General features: G+C 36.2%; 1 protein-coding gene across 2 annotated transcripts in view; it reads right to left on the reverse strand.

The window, feature by feature from the left end:
• Nucleotides 1-595: 595 nt before the first annotated feature.
• The window catches only part of LOC120529492 (potassium voltage-gated channel subfamily C member 1), a 203,494-nt gene continuing 178,575 nt past the window's right edge, over nucleotides 596-25,514 (reverse strand). Inside the window, exons 2-4 of one of the 2 annotated variants that reach the window (XM_039753348.1) lie at nucleotides 21,384-22,317; nucleotides 5,319-5,501; nucleotides 596-1,465 (exon numbers count right to left, since the gene is read on the reverse strand). In XM_039753348.1, the coding sequence (XP_039609282.1) occupies nucleotides 1,401-1,465; nucleotides 5,319-5,501; nucleotides 21,384-22,317 (1,182 nt within the window). In that variant the 3' untranslated portion in view covers nucleotides 596-1,400. The remainder of the gene's footprint in view (nucleotides 1,466-5,318; nucleotides 5,502-21,383; nucleotides 22,318-25,514) is intronic. The other variant, XM_039753358.1, reaches the window with a different exon arrangement.

The following is a 25,514-nucleotide window of genomic DNA, read 5'->3' on the forward strand; positions in this document are numbered from 1 at the left end:
ATAACCTTTGTTTGGCTCCTTAAGTTAAGAGTAACTGCAAAGCTCTGGTATGTTAAACATATCACTTTAAAAATGATTTACTGCACAGAGACATAAGCTGGGCATCGATCAGGTGAAACAATGCCCGAGCCACTGAAAAAAGACATCACCACCAGCACAGGTTTCATACAAAATTTATTTCATGCTAGAACTTTTATTTCCTTCTTTCTTTTAATTATTTATGTATTTGTTTACTTTTAATGTATTTATTTTTTGCATAACATTTTGCATGCATTTGCTTATTTCAGAAGTACTAAATTGCATACAATGCTGTTAAATCTTGCTTTAAAGGTCCAGAGAGACATGTATGGATCCCTCTGGGGTTTCATACTGCTAGTCCCAGATCTGCTTGTCTTCTTTCTCAGATGTCGATCTTGTTGTTTTATTTATCTATTTATGTATTTGTATTTATTCCTAAATTTTCTGTTCATTTTCTGTTGTTTAAAAATAACACTGTTAAAAGTCCATACTTATTAAGTGATATGAACAACGTTGTAACTGTAGTAGGGTCTTCACACTGGATCTATACACCAATAAATTACAACAGAAAACAGAGCAAAATTAAAAAATATATTTAAAGTTAGCCCAGCTGGGTATTATCAGGTCCATAGTCACAAGCATGCCAACGGAAACAGATCTAAAAGAATCATTAAAACTACACAGACGCAACTTGCTAATCTCTGCTTTTTGTCCCTTGTTCATCTGATTTTTTTTAAGCCTATATGAGGGTCAATATGACCGATGACTGGTCTGATTGCACACTTGTCTTAAAAACTGTCACTTTTGTACAGTATATTTTCTATACAAAAACAGAGTGAAAGCAATCAGTTTCAAAATAAATAAATAAAAAGTACAATTTTATACTGTGATACATTTTAGCTACATTGAATGTATGTAAAAGGAGCTCTGGAAAGAAAATATATATTTTTTTCTTAAAGATAATCATTACAATTACAGGTTTTTCCTGATAATATATCATGCAATTCATGCTAAATGAACAGATAGGAGTCTTCTAGTCTTTCAGATGGTGAGTCCATTGCTGTTGCTCACATCTACTGTGTGTCCTTTTCTTTTTTTGTTGGTATGGTCATCCTTTTTGCCTCATCTGGAGCCAGTTTCAAAACAAGTGAACGTGAGCTCAGAAAAAAAAGAAAAAAGAAAAAACACAACTCGACTGTCTTCATATCCTTCAGGGTTTTGCATGTGAGTATTTTTTTCTTTTTATGAGCATTATACTTTCATCATTCTTCTTCTTTTCCCAGTGCTACTGTTCATCCCCCCCTCCCCAGTAACAAATGGGCAGTGAAAAGGAAAAAAAAAAATATATAGTTTGGTCCACCTTTAAGAAATAGTCCACCTGTTCAGGTCACCTTGACTGCCTCTGCTTGCAAATACTTAGAAACGACAGAATCCTCTTTACAGGGATCTGCGGGTAAGAATACAATGAGTACCCGTGCATCAATCCAAGCCCATTGAAAAAAAAAAAATAGAAATGCAAAAGTCTTTATGGATCATTTTTTTTTTTTTTTAATTCCAAAATCTAGAAAAGCAGCGATAGAAGAGAAACAAAGAAATGCAGCGACATGCACATAGGCAGCCAAATTATCCTTGAGGCACAGCTCGATCCATGCAGTCGCTAGCCAGGCTGAGTGTCTGACATTTAGATGTTCAGAGAGATAGAGAGAATTGAGGAAGAAGAAAAAAGAAAAAGAGAGAAAGCCGAAAATGCAACCAAAGGTCATGTGTCTCAAATGATAAAGATGTTTCAAATAAAGAAAAAAGGAGTGCTACATGCAGCTTGTGTTTTAAACAATAAATCCTTAGTCATTTTTTTTTTTGTCTGTTCTGAAGAATCATGAGAGGTGCGAAGGAAAGAGGGTATAACAGTAGAAGAGGGTCAAATCTGTTATACTACAGGGCACTAGTCTATTATATGGCCTGAAATTAAGAAGCATCCTGACGCAAGATGCCAGGGCAGAATAAGAATAATTTCTGAAAAATGTAGTTCTAAATGATGCAAACTGCAAGCTTCAGTTTGAATTCTGTTCCTTATGAGTCAGCATTCATTGCTTAAAGCAGGGGTGGAGGTGGGAGCTTGGATAAATCAAAATATATTAAAAATATGTATATATATATATATATATAAAATAATTTTTTTATTTTTTTTTTGGAAAGCGCTGCTTTCTCTAGGATCCATAGAATCTGCTGAAGTGGCTGCAACTATAACGCCAGCTTCAATCATTTTACCCTGTCAAATCTGTAAAGGTTTCAACAAACCCCCCCCCTCCCCGACTGCCCCCGCTTTTGGAGACATGATGCCTTCAGACACTTTTTTATTCTCATTTCTTGGGAAGACATGACAGATACAAAATGCAAAAAAGCAAACTAAAACAGACAACAGTGTGTTGAATGCATGAACAATGAAGACAACTGAAGCCGAACAGAGTGGCAGTAGAACATCCATGCAGTTGGGGGCAGGTATCTCCTGGAGAGGACTGTAATCCTGACGCTGCCTGGAAAGCCGTTAGGTGCAGGGTGGGCTGCACGAGTGCTGAAGTACCTTCCTTGTGTAGTGCGGTGTCACAGCTAAGCGCACAGTTCCCTTATTCAATGTGTTTAAAACCAAGATTTCCTCTGCGTGGTGCCAGTACATTAAAACAAATGGTATCTCTGAATACACTTTGCTGGACCACAATACTTACACAGTATAAACTTTGTGGGGGAGTTTCATTTACTGTTGTGCCACAGGCCTCATTGAAGAGTGTGACATAGCTTTGCCATATTACACTCTGTCTTAGGATGCACAGCTTTCTTGGTCTAGTTCAACAATATTGAAACAGTCATAAAGTCGTTCATTTACAACTTTCCAGGCAGGTTTGGTCTTAGCTTTGGACACGTGCAGACTGCAGTATCCTACACATCAGGCTCCATCTCACTACATTCATTTGCTTTTTTATCTATCACTATGTTCTTATAATTTCAGCTTTCTATTATATATTTATAGTACATACTGTATAAACTGAACTAAAATGTATCTATTTTGCAGTTGGAAAGCATGACACTATTATCTAATTCATTTTGTTTTGTTTCACTGAGGTGGATGAATCTGGAGCCACTGTGGTGATACTACTTGCATTTAGCATTAGGTATTTCCATGCGGGCAAATAATAAGTTTAAACACATGCATACATATAGATAACAGAAAGACACATTTACATTTATATTATTTAATAAATAAACACACACACACACTCAACAAACACACAAACAAACCAACAGACATGCACACAACAGCAGTTTCTTTTATATAGATATATATATATATATATATTTATATTTTTTAATTGGAAAAATAATTTGACTTCTTTTTTTCCGTCCCCCACAAATTTGGGCCAGCAATATGCTGACTTTAATCTTTACTTAAAGAAACTATTACAGCCAATCTGGACTTCATCTTTCATTCAATGCACAGAGCATGCTCAAGTTGGTGTAGTGCATCATGGGAAATAGACTGTGCTCTTTGATTAACAAAAAGCCCCAGAATGCACTGGAAGAAGGAGGGGAGCAGAACTGTATGTGTACATGCGTGCGGGGAGGGGGAGGGGAAGGGGTCTGTGTGGTTGCTGTTTCGGATTTAAGTGTTAGCAGCCAGTTGGGAGATGGTTGGTCAGGGACCTGGGATTTGGTTGGTGGAGTGTTTTTTGGAGTTGGTTTCAAGTCATAGAGCATGCTCATAGTGAATGAAACTGTCCCAGCTCAGTAGGTTAAGGAACCACTCTTTCCTACAAAGGTAAAAAGCTTTTGCAGAAATACTTTCAAAAGAAAGTATCATCCAACTAGAATCTCCCTTAATGTTCAACACAATTGCAAATGATTATTAACACAAAAATGTCAATTGTATCAAATGCTGTTCATGTGCTTTGCATCTAAAGCTTGCACACCACACCCATTAAGGTATGGGTAAACTGTAAATGTGTATTATACAATCTTTGTATTTTCTATATATGTATGTAAACATATACATAAATGTACTGCATATATACACATACATAAATATAATTGTGTGTGTGTGTGTGTGTGATAATAAACGTAATACACTTGTGACAGTTTCTAAAGAGATTCTAATGTCTTGAAAGTTGATGCTTATGTGCAACTTTTGAAAGAAGTGAGAACTACATAAATCTGCATTTCTGGTTTTGTGTTTGTTCATTCTCAAAGCTCTCAGGAAGGGGTTTGTTATGATTTATTTATTTTTGGTCATTATTTACATGTTATATTTTACTTTTGGGGGGAAAAAAGCCATGTCATTTTTGTCACTGGTGAGTCAGGGTTGGTGGAGGAGCGTAGTGTTACAATTATGGCTTTCATCATCAACAGGGAAAATAAACAACTAAACATTCTTGGTTGTTTTGATGTACTGTCCAAGAGGCAACAGCAGCTAACAAAAAGCAAGGCTTTGTGGGTAACAAGCTACGGGTGGCAGTACAGACAACTGAGAACATTAGCTTGCAGCTAAAGGTAGGCACAGTTAGGGAGGGTCGCTTGTTTTGCCATTTTCTTTCATTGCGTGACCCTAGTGTGTCCTCCTTGCGCCTCAATCCAGCTGAGCTGCAGAAGTGGAAACACGTGTTGGCTCATCTGTGAAGAGAGGCCAGCTGCACGTCGGCTAGCACTTCCTGGGGAAGGACAGGTTTCACAACAAAGAAACAAAAAAAAGAAAAGAAAGAAACGGAAGTTAGGGGGGATTCCATCATGCACATCTATGGCCATATAGCATAAATTAGGATTTGAATTAATCATTCAGTATATGAGAGTGGCACGGGTGAGCTCTGAATGTGGTGTGAGTCTTCTGTGTCAAAGGTGCTTTTATGGATGCTACTTTTTGGCCCACCTCTTAAAGAAAATTTTTGGATATTGCAAGGTGGAGAGGGCATTGTGCATGTGCATGAGCCCCATGTTCAAACAGCAAACCAGAATGCAGATCTCTACAGTCCAAGTCTTGTGGTCTGTTGATGGTGTTGAAGTGCCATGGGGAGTCAGTCATAGGATGGGACTGAATGTCTCATTTTTGGAGTAGGAGCTTAAGTGAGAATGGTGTGCTTTGCTAAAAAGTTTTGGAGATAACAAAGGCTGCTTTGATGTGGAGAGGTTTAGGGGGTTGGTGATCAGAAACATTTTGTTTGCATTTCTTACTGCTGTTACACGGCAGCCAGAGTCTGTTGTTTGTGATGATTTTTCTTTTTTTTTTTTTTTTTGCGTTGGCCTTATCTTTTACATACCCTTCCTCACTCTTCCCCCAGATGGGCAAGCCAGCTCCCCGGTTGTTAAGAGGAAGCAGGGATGTTCACATCTCTCGACTGGGCTAAAGAGCTGGCCATCCTCAGGCGACAAAGCCTGGTCTATATGCGGGCAGTCTTCGTTGGCCAACGCCGCCTTGTCTGCTTCGCCATTCACTTTCGGATCTTCAAATATATAAGCACAAGTGAGATACTGAGCACTAAAACAGCAGAATTTTTTTTTGCTATTTTTTACTTGGTTTGCTTGATTTTAAGCTACAATTAGGCTGAAAAAAGGAAATGGTTTAAGTGCTACAGTGGAAAAAACAGTCTTGAGAAAAACTGCTAGTAGCACATTCATCCGACACATTGAGGTCACCAAAGAAAAGAAGCTATACTTCTTGGAAAAATGAAAGGATACCTAAAACAATACATAAAAAATAAATAGGTTTTTATACAGACATTTTTTTCAACCGAAAGAAAAGAGAGAAGGTGTGTCATTTCATTGTTAAGGTAATCATTAACCTTGGGGAAAAAGATGGAACTGAGTTTAATATCCTGTTCTGCATTAGATAACCCCCAATATATAGAAAGCTATGGAAAAACTGTTATCTTGATCCATATCGAATTACCCAACACATTGTAGTATTTTCCTCCCGGGGTAAAGCAAAAAATTAATACATTATACATACTATACATTCAGTACACCAAATGGAGAAAAAGCAGGTTTAGTTTTGTTATAGAAATAAAATATCTCAAGCATTCAGAGAGTTTTTTGTTTCTTTTACTTGGTCTTAGAATATAGTATATTAAGTAGGTGTTTGCCTCTGCTACAGAATTACAAATCCAATATTGTTATCGTGGTCTTGATGATACTGCCTTGTAGCTTAAGAGACCTGAAATTAGAAGAAATCAACTTCAAGCTCATCAGTGTCTACTTGAAGCTCACACTTTCTCCTTAAGAAGAAACTAGTGAGACTGCAGTCAGAAGGATGACCTGAAATAAGATAACATTAGGTGAATATTTGTTAGTGTGATTGAAGAGAGACAGACAGGTAAGTCATTTTATAGGAGACTGTGTACTCATAAGTATACTTAAGAGAGTTCAGAAAATGTGTAAAATGAATGGAACATGCTTTTGCAACTGCATTCAGGACTGAATATGGTCATTCACTGCTCAAAAGCTACAGTCATAAAATTATTTTCTAGTATATCTACTGAAGCCCTGCATAAACAGATCTTTATTTCAGTAATTTAATTTGAAAATTGTGGACACATAATGCTCCTTTAAATTAAAGGATTTTCCAATCTTTCATTTATTTATAACAAGTACACCACTAAGCAAACATCCATCCATTATCCAACCCGCTATATCCTAACTACGGGGGTCCACTGGAGCCAATCCCAGCCAACACAGGGTGCAAGGCAGGAAACAAACCCCGGGCAGGGCAGCAACCCACCGTAGGGCGCACATACACCCCCCAAGCACACACTAGGGACAATTTAGAATCTCCAACGCACCTATGGTATGGGAGGAAGCCAGAGTACCCGGAGGAAACCCCATGCAGACACGGGGAGAACATGCAAACTCCATGCAGGGAGGACCCAGGAAGTGAACCCGGGTCTCCCAACTGCGAGGCAGCAGCGCTACCCACTGCGCCACCCCAAAACATCTTTTGGTCTATTTAGATGACTATGGTGTATAATTTTTAATACATGGAATAAGGAAGCTGCAGCATTAAGGATTTAGCCATTATTAGTTTATCAATGGTTCTGTTCTGTTCATGTCTAATTGTTGAATATTATTTGAAATAGGAAGTATAACTGAAAAAATAAGTCAATTTTGTTGGCATGTTTACATAGATGATCATGAAAAATGCTATACTGAGTCTTTACATGTGCAAACCTGAACTACAATCTGCTTCAGGGCATTGAAACTTGAAGAAGCGTTCTTCTCTTTTTCCATGTATCACTGACCTACCAAAGAAAGTATAATCTAGAACTGTCTCAGATAGATCTTACATAAATCCCCAAAAGCAACAATTTCACATGCTACTCTTACCAGCTTAACAATAGTGAAGAACATTAAGCAAATGCAGATAGACCTCATCAGACTATCAGAAAACAATGTTTATTATGATTATTATTAGTATCATTAAAATCTCTAAAACTGATTTAAAAATGTGTTTGAAACTCTCACTGAAAGATTACCTTTAGAAAATAAATTCTAAGAAATTCACTAGGATTATAATCAAAAATAAATTAAGAAAGTCAAACCACAATTTAATATTTTAATATTCTTTGAGGGTAGTTATTTTACTCTCAAAAGCACAGGCTTTACACTGGATTTAAATTTTATCTTGTATTATCTCAGTGCTGCCATAATATGCTCTGTCCACACATAAACTTGAACTGGATTACGCAAGTTTGAAAATGTTATGTTATATTATACATCATATTCTTATTTTGAATGTTAGTTAGGTTTATAAAGAAAATACTCTTCATTAAAAATAGTGATTTCATAAAGTAAACATTGTGAATACATTTACAATTTATGCAATTTTCTTTGCAGTATAAGAACATAATTATTTTGGATTCAGAGACACAGGCTTCCCCCATTTTGCAAAGCTACCCTTTTCTGAAAACACCTTTGTAACATATCATTACCATTAATTTAAACAGAAAAAGTTGTGTTTCTTGGCGCAAAAAATGCTCCTTGTTTATGTTCAAATAACACCAGAATGCATGAAATTTGATAGAACTTTAAGTATAAAATTTGTCATCAATACAAATCCTTATAAAGGCATTTACCCTTCATTAAATACTAATTAATAAAGCTTTCTCACATTTAACAAAATTGACTTTTAATCTTCTTGGTTTTAGAGATGTGATGTTGAAGATAATGCTAGAAGGCACGTTAGTAACACATATGACAAGCTAACTGACCCAGAATACAGGCACACAGCGTCAGCTATGAGAACGATCTGCAACCTGTGGAGCCCACTGCACTTTGCAGACAACAGAAAGGTAGGCTTGGAATGACTGCAAAGAAGGTGAGGTGTAGCACTGGCAGCACGTGTTTTCAAATGATCACAGACGTATTGTTTGTAACCACGAAAATTTGGCTTCATTGGTTCATAAGATGAAACAGCATTTTACGTTACCTACTTTGTATATCTGAATAGTTGTAAAGCGATTGTTCATAATTAAGGGGAAGCCTTTATTGACTTTCAATTTGTCGAAACGTACAACAAATATTTTTCTAGTTTACTTAATCATTTCCTAAACCAGTCTGTTTCAATGTACAGCCGAAAGGTCTTCAACATTACTGTATGAGCAACAAAAATGTCTCATTTTAATGTGCAAAAAATTTTTCTGGAAGTGGTTTATTTAACAATATTTTAGCCAAAATATATGTGTTTGGAACATTGTGAGTACATAACGGGATACCCAACGTTTTGCGTTTTGCAACATAAGTAGTTTGAGATTTTTTTTTCATGAATGTTTCATACTATTCAAGCTGGGTCTTCACTGAAGCTCATTGCATCAGGAACTTTGTGATGTCTGTTCTCCACGAAAACATAACATTAAAAGTTTTTCTTAGTCATCACTATAGACTAAAAATCCTTTAATAGAGCATGTGGCATAATAAAGTATTCCAAGTATTCTGGACACAAGCTATTCTTACCTCTACAGTCTGTTTGAAGGCAGCTGATTTTGATACATTTTGCAATATATTCTACATATTTTTTATATTGTGTTATTTTATACTCTTTGCTCTTTGAGTGTATATTGTAAGACTCTGATTCCCTTTACTTACTGTATTTTCACTTTCTATTTTTAATGAAAAACCAAGAATAATTTCAGTAATCGGCTTATATATTGTAATTAAACAAATATGAAAAGAGAAAGATGGAAATCTTTGACAGAGTTAGGTCAGTGAGGAAACTTGCTTGAATTGTGCAGTGGCCAACACCATACATTTTAACATTTTTAAAGTCTGACATTTTGGGCCTAAAATACCTTGAAAAGAGTGATAGCCCCTGCGATTTGGAGTAAATTACTATTAATGTTAGCCTTCATACATTGTGAAAGAAACCAAAAGGCATCTCACACAGCCTCATTTTCTGGAACTTAGTTTTTTTTTAAAGCAAGCTTCAGAATTTGAATACGATTTCTCAGCTGTGGTATAGCCATATGACTTACTGATAAACTGAATCAAAGGATTCCCAGGCTAGTCATGCTAAAATAGCATTTGCAATTTTCCAAAGTCCTTTAATTGCAGAATAAAAAAATAAATGACACACAGCCCAGCTAGTCTAATTAAATTCATATGCTTTAAAATTAATACAAATTCTCTTGTCTTTGATAGTTCCTGGATTTAGTTTTGTTGTCTTATGAACAGTCACTGCTATGTCTGTGATACATTTTTACCTTTTAATCTACATTTACTGCCTTCATAAAATCTAGATCTGACCTAAAGTGCACTTCTGATTTTTTATTTTACAGATGCTGGTCAGCATGCCTATAATCTTTAATTAAGTTTCAAGTGATAATTTCATGTGACTGTTAATCACTCCCATGAAACTTGCCCCAAAAGAAAAATTAAAAAACCTGAGTAGTACTTACTCCCAGTAGGCAGAATATACCAAAGAATTGAGTGTAAAAGGTGACTTACTGTAGAGATTACCCTGACACTTTAATTCAAACCTTTGAGAAAAATCTTTCTGAAACGTTAAAAGACAATGCAGGAGGTAAAGCAATGCAGAGATCCCAGCAAAAAGCAAATGAGCTAAATGTGAAAACCTTTTACATTGGTATAGATTGCTTCCTCATTTCATTCTTAATTGTACTGTTCATAATACTGAAAGCAGGTCTACTGTAAAGGAAGACATTTTCAGACTGTTCTATGATTCCATCCAAACCTTTTTTTAAAGTTGGCTGCAGATTAGCCTGTAATGCTTTACTGTAGAGAAACCTACTGCAGTTGTAGCAGGTTGAACTACTAATTTCTGAATATTCTTATAATTATTGATAAATAATTTTCTTAAAAGCTTGGCCTTCCTATTAGCTCATTTATATGAAAGGAAAAAAGACCATCTAAAAAAAACTAACATTACAAAGAACAAAGGCAGATGATGGTATGGCATTACCTAATTTTCAGCTATACTACTGGGTTCAAATATTTGTAATTTGAGACAACGTAAAAAGGAAGACTGTACTGAATATGAACCAGCATAGCTGGCTCTGCTCTGTGCTCCAGCCATTAGTAGTTTTCACCAGTATACCAGTATTATTAATAATCAGATTGTTCTTTACGCAATCAAAATATGGAACCAATGTTGTGAACAGTTTAAGGAAAGGACGCTAATGCCTGCTGCTCCATTACATGACCATTTTGCATTAGAACGCTCCTTCTACTATACAGCAAATTTTGGAAGACTCCATGCATCTCAATCTTCAGAGATCTTTATATTTATAATGTGTTTGCACCATTTGATCATGTTCATTATAAATATGGAATTCAACACAATTATTTTTCTGTTTTCAAGTTAGGAACATTGTAAAGAAGAATTTTGCCTAACTTCTTTAATCTACCTCCAATGCTCATACCTGAAAATATTTGAACTATTAAAGGAGGAAAATGTTTACAGTATTTTCCAGGCTTTATCAAATATTGTCAAATGCTCACCGCTAGACTGCCCTTGGCAATGCTGGAAAACATGCAAGGAGTGGAAGTTGATAATTCGCAGCATTCATTCTTGTTCAATTTGTGTAAAACACGCTGTAGTCCATGTGAAAATGATCTACGCACCTCTTTCCAAATTAATGCTATCTGAAATTTATCAGGGGTTTGATGCTATGTGGCTCTAGCTTTGTTCAGGCACATGTATTGTGACTATCCAAAATGAAAAACATTTTGTGAAAAAATGTTTTTCTTTCAAAAAGATAGTGTAGGTCTTACTATCTTACAGCAGTCTTTGTAGTTATTCCAAATGAACTTAGACTATCTGATGATTATTTCTTACACTACATTGTTAGCATGTCCATTTCATTATCTAAAACTAGAACAAATGCACATTTTCTTTACATGGAACTGTGTAAAGCTGTTTCAGAATTTGACAAGATTACATTAATGTTCTTTCCAATTGACCCAGCTAAAATGCTGTTTGTGTCTCTGCTAAACTCCTATTATTTTAAGTAATAAGAGCCTGTATAGCTCAGTATGCCTCCATTTTCTCATTTTTCTACTTTTATTACTAATTTACTCTCTGTTCGGGGTGGAGTTTTACTGTGGTTTATGATTACATATTTTAATTGTGTCAGTAATGTATGGGATTTGTTAAAGTTCTGAAATCTTGTAATTTTACTTTACTGAAACTTACTTTTGAATGTTGTGTTATTTAGCTACTTATGTAAATGTATTTATCTGAAAGAATTAAAGTTTGTGGGTTGTCAAGTTTCCTTTATTGTTCATCTATCATCATGACTGATTTCATTAATGTATTTCTAAATCATCTACTTTTTATAAGTAAGTTGAACAATTCCTGATTGCTGCTTGAAACTGTTTACTCTTAAAACAGTGCTGGTTATTCTTGCGGGGGTAAATCTATGAACTATTACAAGTGAGCTCCACTGTCTTATGGACTGTAGCCTTTGTTTCCTCCCCAACAGGTAAGATGGGTGATTATATTTCTGTCCTAAAGTTACACCAGTTAGTGTGATTCTTGACTTTGCTACCTCTTAATTTGGGTTGAGGTTACAGAGAAACTCAAGGACACCTGAACTCATTGCACCACAAATGACAGAGTCACCTCAGAGAGATGCAATGTAATGCTTCTGGGGAGGTTACATGTAGTTCCCATCACTTTTTTTTTTTAGTCTTATTAATCTATCTCTCAGAGGAAAGATAATTGTGACTTCACAGTGGAGCAATCCTCAGGGCCTTCATAGAATTGGCCTACTTTGGTTTGTTATTTTTAGGATAAAATGAGACCATTTTTCAACAACTGAATTAGGCAGCTCTGATGTCTGCTTCCTATATATAGGGTCTCTGCTCAAGAGGAAGTGAGTATGCCATTAGAAATTGCCTTTTGGGATTCCACTATTTTTTTCGATTGTAATTTACTTTATATTGTAATGTGTCTGTGGCTCTGTCTTCTCCATTGAGCACCGGTTTAACATGACAGTCTTTAATGATGCTCTGAGAAAGAGTAGTCTCTTCACAAAACAACTTCAAGCAGATAACAAATGGCATTTTTGTTTCCCTTTCATGATTATGTGTCATTCTGCTAAAGTTAGAAGGACAACAGGAAAAACTCTGAGTGGTCTGAAATACAAATCCTTGTTACTTTTGCCTAAACAAGCATGTTGTAGTGATTAGCAATCACCTGAAAGCTCTCTATAGTTTACCGTATAGTGAACCATTTTTAAAATATTTGATTCACTTACAAAGACGAGAAAGTGTTTCTACTTATTCAACATACTTGACTGTCCACTTTATTACATACATTTGCTTACTTGCTATTTGGACAGCCACCTGCCCTCAGATGAGGCTGGGTTCAAAAGATATTGTCTCAATAATGTGTCAAAATTGGGGAACAGAAATTCTGGTCCATACTGACTCACAGTTGTAGCTTATTAACTTGTGGGAGATCTGTATTTCAAAGGATTTATTCCATTTCATTCAAGAAAGATTTGGCTAAGGTTTTCAGATAACCTATTGCAATCAAAAATTGATCTGCTCATTTCAAAGAACCTAATATATACCACACAACACAGCCCGCACCATTAAAACTCCACTCCTGCAGGATGGATGAGGAAATTCTCACCTTTTCTGCCATACAATAGTCCTAATTATCATTGTAAATCAGCAGGTTCAAAACTTAAACTGATCAACTGATGCTTTTGAACAACTTCCATATCTAAGGCTTATGTTCCTGAGGTTACTGCAAGCACACTTCTTATTTATCAGACATAGGAGTGAAACCTGATTGGCTTGTTCATGTCCTTCCATGAGAACCCTGAATACAATGAGGACTGATCTTTATATTAGGTAGAATGCCTAGAGGGGGCTAGGCGGTCTCATGGCCTGGAACCCCTGCAGATTTTATTTTTTCTCCAGCCGTCTGGAGTTTTTTACTATCCTCCCTGGCCATCAAACCTTACTTTTATTCTATGTTAATTAGTGTTCTGTGATTTTAATTCTTACTTTGTCTTTTTTTCTTTCTTCATCATGTAAAGTACTTTGAGCTACATTATTTGTATAAAATGTGCTATATAAATAAATGTTGTTGATTGCTACACCCTGTCTATGACAAGGTACAACAAGCTGAGTGTTGAGATGTATCCCTTTTGGCACAGCTCTTGAACTCTGCTGACCTAGTGCAGCCCATCTGTTATTCTGCACAAACTGAACCAGCCACTGTCAGCAATAACTGTTATAAAGTGGTCTGCTCTATATCTACTATATTAGCTCTTCCGTGTTGTAGACAAAATTAAGAGTGCTGGGTTTCTGTCAAAAGTCACACGTGGTTTACACATGTAGCTGGGGCAGTCTTTTCTGATTTCAGTCCCAGTGTATTCCTGTCATTAACACATTTGCTTGTGAGACTGTCAACAATGTGAGATTGCCAAAAATTTCATCTTGACTTGATGCAAAAGTTTTTTTTGAGCCAACATCAAATTTTTACATATAATGTAGCACTAGTACTATTTTACTTCCAATTACTTCCTATTGATGAAATTATTCATATTAATACCCACAACCTTCCTAAAGAGGCACTTTGCTGAAATGTAAACTTCAGTTTGTAAAAACTATCTACGCAAGTAGGAATCTGAAATTTGAACATGCGCCATGAAATTAATCTCTGTAGTCTAAGTGGCTAAGAAGTGAGAGTCAGAATAGTGTACAGTATCACTTTTAATGACAACTTTAGCACTTAACGATTATGATACACTGCCTGGCCAAAAATAAGTCACACATTCTAATATTTCGCTGGACTATCTTTTGCTTTGATTACAGCATGCAATCGCTGTGGTATTGTTTTAATAAGCTCATACAATTTTACAACATTTATTTCCATCCAGAGTTGCATTAATTTTTCACCAAGATCTTGTACTGATGATAGGAGTAGTCAGACCATTGTGTAAAGTCCTCTCCAGCACACCCCAAAGATTCTCACTGGGTTTAAGGTCATGCTCACCCTGAACCACTCTTTCATGATTACAACCTGATGAATCCTGGCATTGTAATCTTGGAATATGCCTGTGCCAATACATTGATGGATAAACCTGGTCATTCAGGTAGTCAGCTTAACTAATTTTTTGGGCACATAACTTTGCTGAACCTAGACCTGACCAACTGAAGCATCCTCAGATCATAACACTGCTCCCACAGGCTTGTACGGTAGACACCCTGGAACTGGGTAAATATGGACTTATCGGACCACATGACCATTGCTCCAGAGTCCAATCTTTATGCTCCCTAACAAATTGAAGCCTTTTTTTCCCCACCCGGTTTAGCCTCAGTGATAAGTAGTTTTCTTAAGTTTCTTAACTGTTTAGCCCCCATACCCTGACTTTTCTTCCTTGTGCATGTGGAAATGCCCTTACTTTCACTACTAAACGTAACCATGAGTTCTACTGTTGGTTTTTTACAATTTGATTTCACCATATATTGAACTGATCTCCGACCATGATCATTCAAGATTTTTTCTGACCACATTTCTTCCATGAAATGAAGTTTCACCACCATTCTTCCAGGATTTAACAATGAGTTGGACAATTCTTAACCCAAGTTTAATAGTTTCAGCAGTTTCCTTAGTTGTTTTCTTTGCTTGATGCAGGCCAATAATTTGACTCTTCTGAAACAACATAACATCTTTTCTATGACCATACGATATGTTGTTCGACATAGTTGTTTAAGACATGAGAAGCAACTCACTGTATCACTTAGATTAAATAACTTGTTTCCAGCTGAAATATATTAATAACTGCAGTAATTATCCAATGCAAGGCTCTTACCCATTTGCTTAGTTAAATCCAGGTGTTGACTTTGTTTTTGCAAGGCAGTGTATAATCAGAGCTGTGCTGGTAGTCTTACCATTTCTGGACTATCAGACTGCAATCCACAGTTTCATTTGCAATCTCACAGATCAAGCACTTTTAACAGGATCAACACAGAGCAGACTGAAATTATATATTGTAAAGTATGAAAAGGTTGCTGAAGAAGTGGAAAAAATCAGATCATCAAATCAAATGATGCTATTTGCCTACATACTTTCTTAATACTGAGGGCTTGATAAAAGTAAGCCATTACATGGCAGATGACAAATATCTGGAAACTAAGATACTGGGGCATAATACAGAACTGCACACTAGCTTATTGTAGGTCATATGTTTAAAGACACCAAGACAATTTATGAGTCACCAATCAGTTAGGCAGAATGTCATTGGAGTCTGAATAAAACCTACATTATAGTAAATGGCAGGAACACCACATAGTCTTGTGCAGAATAGCTACAAAATGAACAGACTACAGCATTCAAGCATTAAGTAAAACAGTATAAAACATTTATATCACAAGTGATCATGACAAACCATACAGCTCATGAGAAACTATAAAAAGCAACATTATGACACTTCTACATGGATGAACGCAGCTCTTTAGGGAAAACAGCAGTAATGACTCCAAGACATTCTTCCTGCATACTACTCCTGCAGCAATGTATGATTCAGCAAGATGGACAAACCTAGTTTCTATTGATAACAAGATATCAGAGTTTGAGAGGATGTAAATAACTGAGAACCTTCAAGTTTCAAATCCTTTATACATTTTGGTAAAAACACTCCTTTAATGCACAGGTATTTGCATTGATTTCTCCCAGAAGAGCAGTTACCTTAGAATGTTCTAAGTTATACAGCCCAGGATGTCATATGTCTCAGTTCCAACAATTTTAAATATTTCATACTACTGTCTGTAATTTTAGTGAAACTGCTTAGTCTCTTTTCCACTATCTGGTACTTTTTCTTTCTTGGACTGACCCATATTTCAGTTACAGCAGAAAAAGAAATGACTGCAGTCAGTGCATATAAGGCTCAACTGCATTTCCTAAATAGACAAGGCATTAGGTAAGTAAAAGTTTTTAATTTTGATTATAACGTGATTGATAAATTCCCAGTGCTTCCCCCATTTTATGTTATATTATTTGATAGTGCTAAACCAAAAATGTTTTGATAATATTTTTAAAGTATCTTACATGTTTTCATATCTCTAATTTGCATGCTAAAATAAGATTGGTTTATGTGGATCATAGTTTATAAACAAAGATGAGTCAGCCTACTAAAAATGAGTGTTGCTGGAACCAATAAAATGACGAGGAGCCGACTATGTTTTTGCTGTCCATTGGAGGGCACTGTGTAGCAACCTGTTTTTGAGCTCTCTGAAAACCTGGGGTCTTCGTAAGCTATTAAAACAAGGCATACATTAATAATTTGAGCATATCAGAGATGAATGCCTGCAGTAGTAAGGAGGAAGGTTAAAGTGTGCTATTTATATGATCAAAAAATAAGTTATGGTTCAATCAGAAGCTGCAAAAAAGAAACTCTTACTATGGACAAAGTTAAGTATTCTGTTAAAGTCTGAAATGTATATTAAGTGAAGAATGTGAGAACATCCAAGAATTATATGATCTTTCAAGAGGAGGGTCAACTCTTTGAGACACTTAAAACTGGAAAATCCTCCCTAAACATCTGTAGGAGGCAGAAAATAGGGGATGAGGAAATGTCACTGCAAACAGACACATTTTATAGTCAGACTACTATTACATTGCCAAGAATATGGTTCTGCCAAAATATTATTTCATTAATTTTTCTCTATTAAGTGATACTAGAGGGTCCAAAATGTAGATTAGTTTGCATTCCAACTGTAGCATACCGTTTAAACTCTTAATTTGGAAAAGTAGAATATTTTGAGGACAAAGTGAAAATAATGTAAGAAATGTGATTCTGCTGTTTCAACAGTTACTGTATGAATGAGTGTTTAGAAATGTAGAAACCTTCATGACATAAGAACCTTCTGATCATTTATCTTGTCGTTGATGCCTCAGTTATGCATTTGTGATTCTTAAACGGTGCCATTTATAGACATAAGAAAAATGTTCTTGGAAACAGAGAGTGAAATAATTTTTGACCTGGTCCAGTTATAAAACACTGCACAAGGAATAAATCATTCTTTATCCCAAAAACTGCTATCATGCATGTGAAGAGTGAAAAGCTGATTTCCTGAGTTGTAGCCAAAATTAATAATGATAAAACTTAGCATATTTCTATATTTTGTTTTTGGCAAAGCACATGATTTTCAATGTCAGACAAAGCCCCCAATCAAAAAATAACCTCTGTTATTAATGTTATTCTTAAAAATATTTTGTATTGATTCTAAAGTTTTCTGTATAATTAAGAAATCATACACACACAAGTATCATTATTTCCAGTATCTGTGCACTTACAACAGGGAAAATGCAATAGCAGTCAGAATGATACAAACTAAACAATTCATGGCAAATATGCTCTTGAAATATAAGAATGAGATATTTTCCTGACTATGTAACAAATTATTATAAAAGAAGTATCATATTCAGCTGTTAACAGTAACTAATCTCATATTTCATAAAAAATACTATACTTGTTTTAACTGCAGTACATCAAACAAAACAAGCCCACATTTTTCAGAGCTATTTCAAATACAATACACTGTGGCTTTAAAGCATATTAACTAAACCAGGGGTCCTCAATCCCAGTCCTGGAGAGCCGCAGTGGCTGCAGGTTTTTGTTCTGACCTGGTTGCTTAATTAGAAAGCAATTCTTGCCAATAAAGCACTAACAAGCTATGAAATTAAATTAACTCTGCTATGTCAGGTCATTCTCATATCCTAGATTTTCTTTCCCTTTCTATCATGCAAATGATTTGAAGGCTAAAATGGACGAGTAATTCTCAGTCCTTCACTTTTTTCTCTTCATTTTTCTTCCAAGTATTTAATTAAACCCAATAGTGCAGATGAATACACACAGGTGTAAATGTAAATAAGCTAAATGGAGAAATGCTGCTCTCTCTTGTCATTTGCATGTTATTGATAATAAGGAGCAAATAAAATAGCTGTTTAAGACAAAATTAAGCAATAAGGGCTCAAAATCACTAAAGTGAAGCACAAGTGTTACTTTAGCAATAAGTGCTTTTTATTAAGCAACTGGGTTGGAGCAAAAACCTGCAGCCACTGCGGCTCTCCAGGACCGTGATTGAGGACCCCTGAACTAAGCCATACTTTCACTACATTGTGGATTACATTGTCCTTTACTTGTTGTTTACTTTTTTTAGCTTTAAAAGTGGTCAATCCTGAAATGACACAATGACCACAGATTGGTGACAGATTCTCAAAAGCTGTTTAATCACTTCCACAAATGCTGCACATTTGTTTCGCTTACTGCTTCACAGCTTCCTTTACTCTTTCCTATACTACCTTACATGGTAGATAAACTCTCTAGATAGAACTTGATGACATTAAGTTCAATCTTAACTGTAGTGTAAAGTCATTTTCACATGTATACCACCAATGAAGTGTTGGTTTTCTAAAATACTTTCAAAGATAAAAAAGTTAATATGAACAGAGAATATAATGATTTCAAGAAAATGACATTTGAGGGAACAGGCTGACTGGATTGTGTATGCTGTTAGTATTATGTGGTTGGTGGTCCTGGGGATCTGTTAAGTGCTGAAGCCAGAAAGATTAACTAAACAGTTATGCAGAGAATATCTTCTTGTTTGTTATTAGAAGTTTCCTAGCCCTATAAATGAAGAAGTTGTCTGTAGAACTGATAGCATCACTGAAATACTGCTATGGTTTATGGCAGGATGGGGCACTACCTGAGGAAGTTTTCAAAACATTAACAGTATTCTCAGAAGATAAATGATTACATCACAACTGGATCAATAAAAAAATAGCTACTATGAAGAAAAAAATTAAATATTAATGGTCCAAAAAATTACCTAGAGGTAGGGTATAAGGAACCCTTAATATGTTTTATAATCACAAATGTCATTTTTTTAATTAAAAAGTTTTGATATCTAAATTAATTATAATTATTCTCTCAAATTATCAAAAATCTTTCAGTCCATTAATTATTCATATATATTGCAAAATCCTTACCCAGTTAAGTATTATGCCTGTCCCAAATTCATCAAAATACAAATATTTTACCTGTACAAAAATAAGAATGTCAGTTATTGCAACATTTAAGATGATTACGACTATATATATATATATATATATATATATATATATATATATATATATATATATATATATATATATCCCTCAATAGTTAAATCTGCCACCAGAGTTTTACATTTTCCAAAAGGATATGGCTAAAGGGATTATTCTGAAGATACAAAATAACACATCAAGACATTTTCAATCTGGCTTATTTCACTTCAGGTTTGCTGGATCACAATCCCTCTGTGCTAGTTTGGAATTGCTAACTAACACACAAATCTATGAAGAATTTGGGAGGAAAACCATTCCAGACATATCTGGGGAAATATCCAGACTCTAGAAAAACAACAACCAAGAGTGAGGTTCAATATCAGGGAGACAACGGCACTAACAACTAAACCACCATGCAGCCCTGTCTGTAGATCAGCTTCTCTTAATATAGAACTCAAGAAAAAAGATCACTGAACTACTAGTGCATATAGATTGTTGAATAATCTCATTTGAGATAAAAAAAAACATTTTTTTTTCATTTATATGATAAAGCAAGTTTGAAAAAAAGCCAGCAAAGTTTAAAGTGAAAGAATACATACAGTAAGCTGAAGGAATTCAATAGCTGACTATTAACTAGACTGAAATATTTTTCACCTTGTGTGTATTTTTTGTCAAGTCAAAGTGATATTGCATACCTGTTTATTTTTCAGCATGTTGACCATTCAATGCTTTCATTCATTCATTTATAAAACCCACTTTTTCCCATTTGGTATCAAACAGCATTTTAGCCATTTTTCTCAAAACATTGTTTATATATTTACAACATACCATTTCAACAATTTAGTAGACGCTTTGCTAAAAAATGGGGGTGGCAGGACAATTACCAGGTAACAAATTAGATCTTTTTGTCAGTTCCCCACTGTGTACTGTGAAATCCCCAAAAAATACAGTAGGCAAACAACTGAATATGGGTTGTTGTTTTTCTTTGAAAAAACAGCAGTGACAAAAGGATTCAAAGATGCATTAAAGTGCAAAAGAAGAATCTGTAAACATAAAAAGAACTGTATACAATTTGAAGCAGCACTTGAAAATGAAAAGGTGATTTCCATTATAATTTATACCTTAGCATGACTGCATTTCAGAGATAATCGAGTTACCAAAGTGCTCAACCCTCTGGTTTGCTGCTCTTTTACTTAAACATCAGGTGAAGTTGAATGAATGAATACCTCAACATAATCACACCTTTAGAGGAGTAAAGCCTAGGACTCAGTAACACCAATGCTGTATGGTGGACTCTTAAAAAGTCTAAACCACACTGTATGTAGGCTTACAACTCCAGGTTACATGCACTAGCTTTATTTTCAGAAAGAAAAGAAAAAAATTAAAAAGGGTTGCTCAGATACCAGAATCCTTTTCTGACAAGGTGGTATCTGAGTTGGCGGGGAACTGAAAGTTTTGTCGGATGAATGTGCTACTGTGTTCCACTGAGCAGAGTCCTGCTGGAATATGCAAGTCCCCACCTAGGTGGGGGGTGGAGGGTGGTGAGTGGTTGGGTGGGGGGTGATTAGGCGAAGGAGGGAAGGCAGTGGTTTTGGAGAGTGAATGTGAAGGGTGAAGCATTGTGAATGTGACTCGCAGGACGAGAGTGGTGCATGATGAATTTCGTGCACTGCTGGTGGCAGGTGATCAGGGCAGGGTGACTGTGAGAGAGTTAGGTGGGGTGTTAGTTTCTGAGTTGGTTTGATTGGTTGATTGACGGATTGAATTGAAAAAGGTCATATTGACATTCCTCTCAGAGGTTTCCTACCTGCTCTGTTTATTTCTAAAATCTCTTCCTGGGCCAAGGGACAGGTGTCACTCTGAGTGCTGTGGTGAGGCGAATTTACGCCTGACTTACAGTAATTGGGAGATCCCAGCTGGGGTGGCCGGGGAATATGCTTGTTTTTTTTCTTTGGTAGCTTCTGCTTAGCCATTGCCAAGGAGTAGTACATTCCAAAATTGTTGACGATGACTGGCACAGGCATTGCAATGGTTAGCACACCAGCAAGAGCGCAAAGCGCCCCTACGAGCATGCCAGACCAGGTCTGAGGGTACATGTCTCCATAGCCCAAAGTGGTCATGGTGACAACAGCCCACCAGAACCCAATTGGGATATTTTTGAAGTGCGTATGTTGACTGGCTCTTGGGTCATTGGGTTTAGCACCGATGCGCTCAGCATAGTAGATCATGGTGGCAAAGATCAAGACACCCAGCGCCAGGAAGATGATCAGAAGAAGGAATTCATTGGTGCTGGCCCTCAAGGTGTGACCCAGGACCCTCAGCCCCACAAAATGGCGGGTCAGCTTGAAGATCCTCAAAATTCGCACAAAACGGACAACCCTCAGGAAGCCTAGTACGTCCTTGGCTGCTTTGGAAGACAAGCCGCTCAGCCCCACTTCCAGGTAGAAGGGCAAAATGGCCACAAAGTCAATAATATTGAGTGAGTTGCGGATAAACTCAACTTTGTCAGGGCAGAAGGTGATGCGCATGAGGAACTCAAATGTGAACCAGACCACACATACTCCCTCGATGTAGGTCAGGTATGCCACAGTTTCAGTCTCCTGGTAGATGTGCTGCACAGTCATGTTGTCCACTTTCTCCTCCTCTGTTCGGTTGGTGATTGGGTTAAAGGCCTCATGGGTTTCCAGGCAGAACGTCGTGATGGACACCAGGATAAAAAACAGGGAGGCGAAGGCCACCCACTAAACAAAGGGACAGAGAGAGAGAGAGAGAAAGGCAGAGAGGAAAAGATATGTAAGTGTAAAAGAAGCAAACAAAGCATTTCCAAAATAATTGCATTGACATCTCCAAAATATTACTCAAAAACCTGATAAAGTTAGACTATGACAGTTTTCAGGCAAACAATACTGTAGTTGCTGCGATGTGTGATGAAAGACATCCTGCCTGATTCTTTAAGAAGTGTCCTGCTCATCTCATCATATGAAAAGCACACTGATTATAAGTTTTTTAAACATCCCAAAAATAAAATCTCCTGAGATTTTGATTGAAAGCAGTTTTTAAAAAGTTTTAAAATAATGGGGGATAGACTATCAATTAAAACCATGAGCTTAGAAATGGAAATATCACACACTTATTTTTAATAACCTTGATTTGACAAAAGAAAATATTTATCGAAAATTTAAAGGTTGTTTAAACTGGTTACAACAAAGAGGCATATCAATAAGTATATATTTTATACAACCTTGAGTGGGTGCTTAAGTTACAACATACAGTACATATCCCATGTTAGCATACAGTGTATTTCATAACTATTCAGAATTTAAAAGTCTTACTAGTTCTGTATAAGACATCTCAGAAAACCTTCATGGAGGCATAATACAAGCTGGTTTATCTATTCATCCATTTTTTAACTCACTACTCGGTTTAAGGCTGCTGGGAGAAATGGTGATTAAATCTTATGTAAAAGTTTTATCAAAGAAATTGGGTACCATCTGTAAGCCTCATTCTTCGCAGACAAATCATCAACCAATGACTGCAATCACATAATGGCAACATATAACTGAAAACATTACAAAACAATGTGCAGCCTTTATCAGTATTTGAAAAGAGCACTGTTAGGAAACTACATAATGCAAATACAGTGGTGTGAAAAACTATTTGCCCCCTTCCTGATTTCTTATTCTTTTGCATGTTTGTCACACAAAATGTTTCTGATCATCAAACACATTTAACCATTAGTCAAATATAACACAAGTAAACACAAAATGCAGTTTTTAATTGATGGTTTTTATTATTTAGGAGAAAAAATCCAAACCTACATGGCCCTGTGTGAAAAAGTAATTGCCCCTTGTTAAAAATAACCTAACTGTGGTGTATCACACCTGAGTTCAATTTCCGTAGCCACCCCCAGGCCTGATTACTGCCACACCTGTTTCAATCAAGAAATCACTTAAATAGGAGCTGCCTGACACAGAGAAGTAGACCAAAAGCACCTCAAAAGCTAGACATCATGCTAAGATCCAAAGAAATTCAGGAACAAATGAGAACAGAAGTAATTGAGATCTATCAGTCTGGTAAAGGTTATAAAGCCATTTCTAAAGCTTTGGGACTCCAGCGAACCACAGTGAGAGCCATTATCCACAAATGGCAAAAACATGGAACAGTGGTGAACCTTCCCAGGAGTGGCCGGCCGACCAAAATTACCCCAAGAGCGCAGAGACGACTCATCCGAGAGGTCACAAAAGACCCCAGGACAACGTCTAAAGAACTGCAGGCCTCACTTGCCTCAATTAAGGTCTGTGTTCATGACTCCACCATAAGAAAGAGACTGGGCAAAAACGGCCTGCATGGCAGATTTTCAAGACGCAAACCACTGTTAAGCAAAAAGAACATTAGGGCTCGTCTCAATTTTACTAAGAAACATCTCAATGATTGCCAAGACTTTTGGGAAAATACCTTGTGGGCTGATGAGACAAAAGTTGAACTTTTTGGAAGGCAAATGTCCCGTTACATCTGGCGTAAAAGGAACACAGCATTTCAGAAAAAACATCATACCAACAGTAAAATATGGTGGTGGTAGTGTGATGGTCTGGGGTTGTTTTGCTGCTTCAGGACCTGGAAGGCTTGCTGTGATAGATGGAACCATGAATTCTACTGTCTACCAAAAAATCCTGAAGGAGAATTTCCAGCCATCTGTTCGTCAACTCAAGCTGAAGCGATCTTGGGTGCTGCAACAGGACAATGACCCAAAACACACCAGCAAATCCACCTCTGAATGGCTGAAGAAAACAAAATGAAGACTTTGGAGTGGCCTAGTCAAAGTCCTGACCTGAATCCAATTGAGATGCTATGGCATGACCTTAAAAAGGTGGTTCATGCTAGAAAACCCTCAAATAAAGCTGAATTACAACAATTCTGCAAAGATGAGTGGGCCAAAATTCCTCCAGAGCGCTGTAAAAGACTCATTGCAAGTTATCAAAACGCTTGATTGCAGTTATTGCTGCTAAGGGTGGCCCAACCAGTTATTAGGTTCAGGGGGCAATTACTTTTCACACAGGGCCTTGTAGGTTTGGATTTTTTTTTCTCCCTAAATAATAAAAACCATCATTTAAAAACTGCATTTTGTGTTTACTTGTGTTATATTTGACTAATGGTTAAATGTGTTTGATGATCAGAAACATTTTGTGTGACAAACATGCAAAAGAATAAGAAATCAGGAAGGGGGAAAATAGTTTTTCACACCACTGTAAACAGACTTACTTTTATTTAGATGTATTACCTAATTTGTAGATTTCTCTCAGTTGTCTCCTGCAAACTTGAATATTCTAAATTATTGTTTATTTGTGCATTTTTAGAGGCACTTCAAAGATAAATATTTTTATTTAATAAAAGAAAACATGGGTTTTGAACTGAACAGTTTTGAAGGTAGTTGTGTATTCTATTTGATGATTATGAAAAATACTACACTATTTTTAAAAGCAGGAGCCATTGTATCTTTGAATATTGATATATTGTACACAATTTTGTATATATCCCACATAAACAAAAATAGCACCTCTTTATCAGATATTAGGCAGAACTGATATAGAAAGGATTCACCCAAAGATTTTTTACTTTACACAAGCCACAAAATTTAAAAATAAAGTGTTTAATTCATTCAATGACGCATATATGAGTGAGTGAAAGAGGAAGAGAGTGAGAGATGGGGGTGTTTTTCCATATTTGAAAATTAAACTACTAATTTTCAGGAGGGTTAACTTGCCTTTTCTTAATTTGTAATTTTTAAATTAAATACACACACACCCACCCACACGCATGCACGCACACACACACACATATACATACATATATAAACTGCTCAAAAAAATTAAAGGAACACTTTGAACACACATCAGATTGGATATCTATACTGATTTGGACTGGGTAATGTCAACCTACA

This window comes from Polypterus senegalus, chromosome 1 (assembly GCF_016835505.1).
Source record: "Polypterus senegalus isolate Bchr_013 chromosome 1, ASM1683550v1, whole genome shotgun sequence".
Classification (NCBI taxonomy): domain Eukaryota; kingdom Metazoa; phylum Chordata; class Cladistia; order Polypteriformes; family Polypteridae; genus Polypterus; species Polypterus senegalus.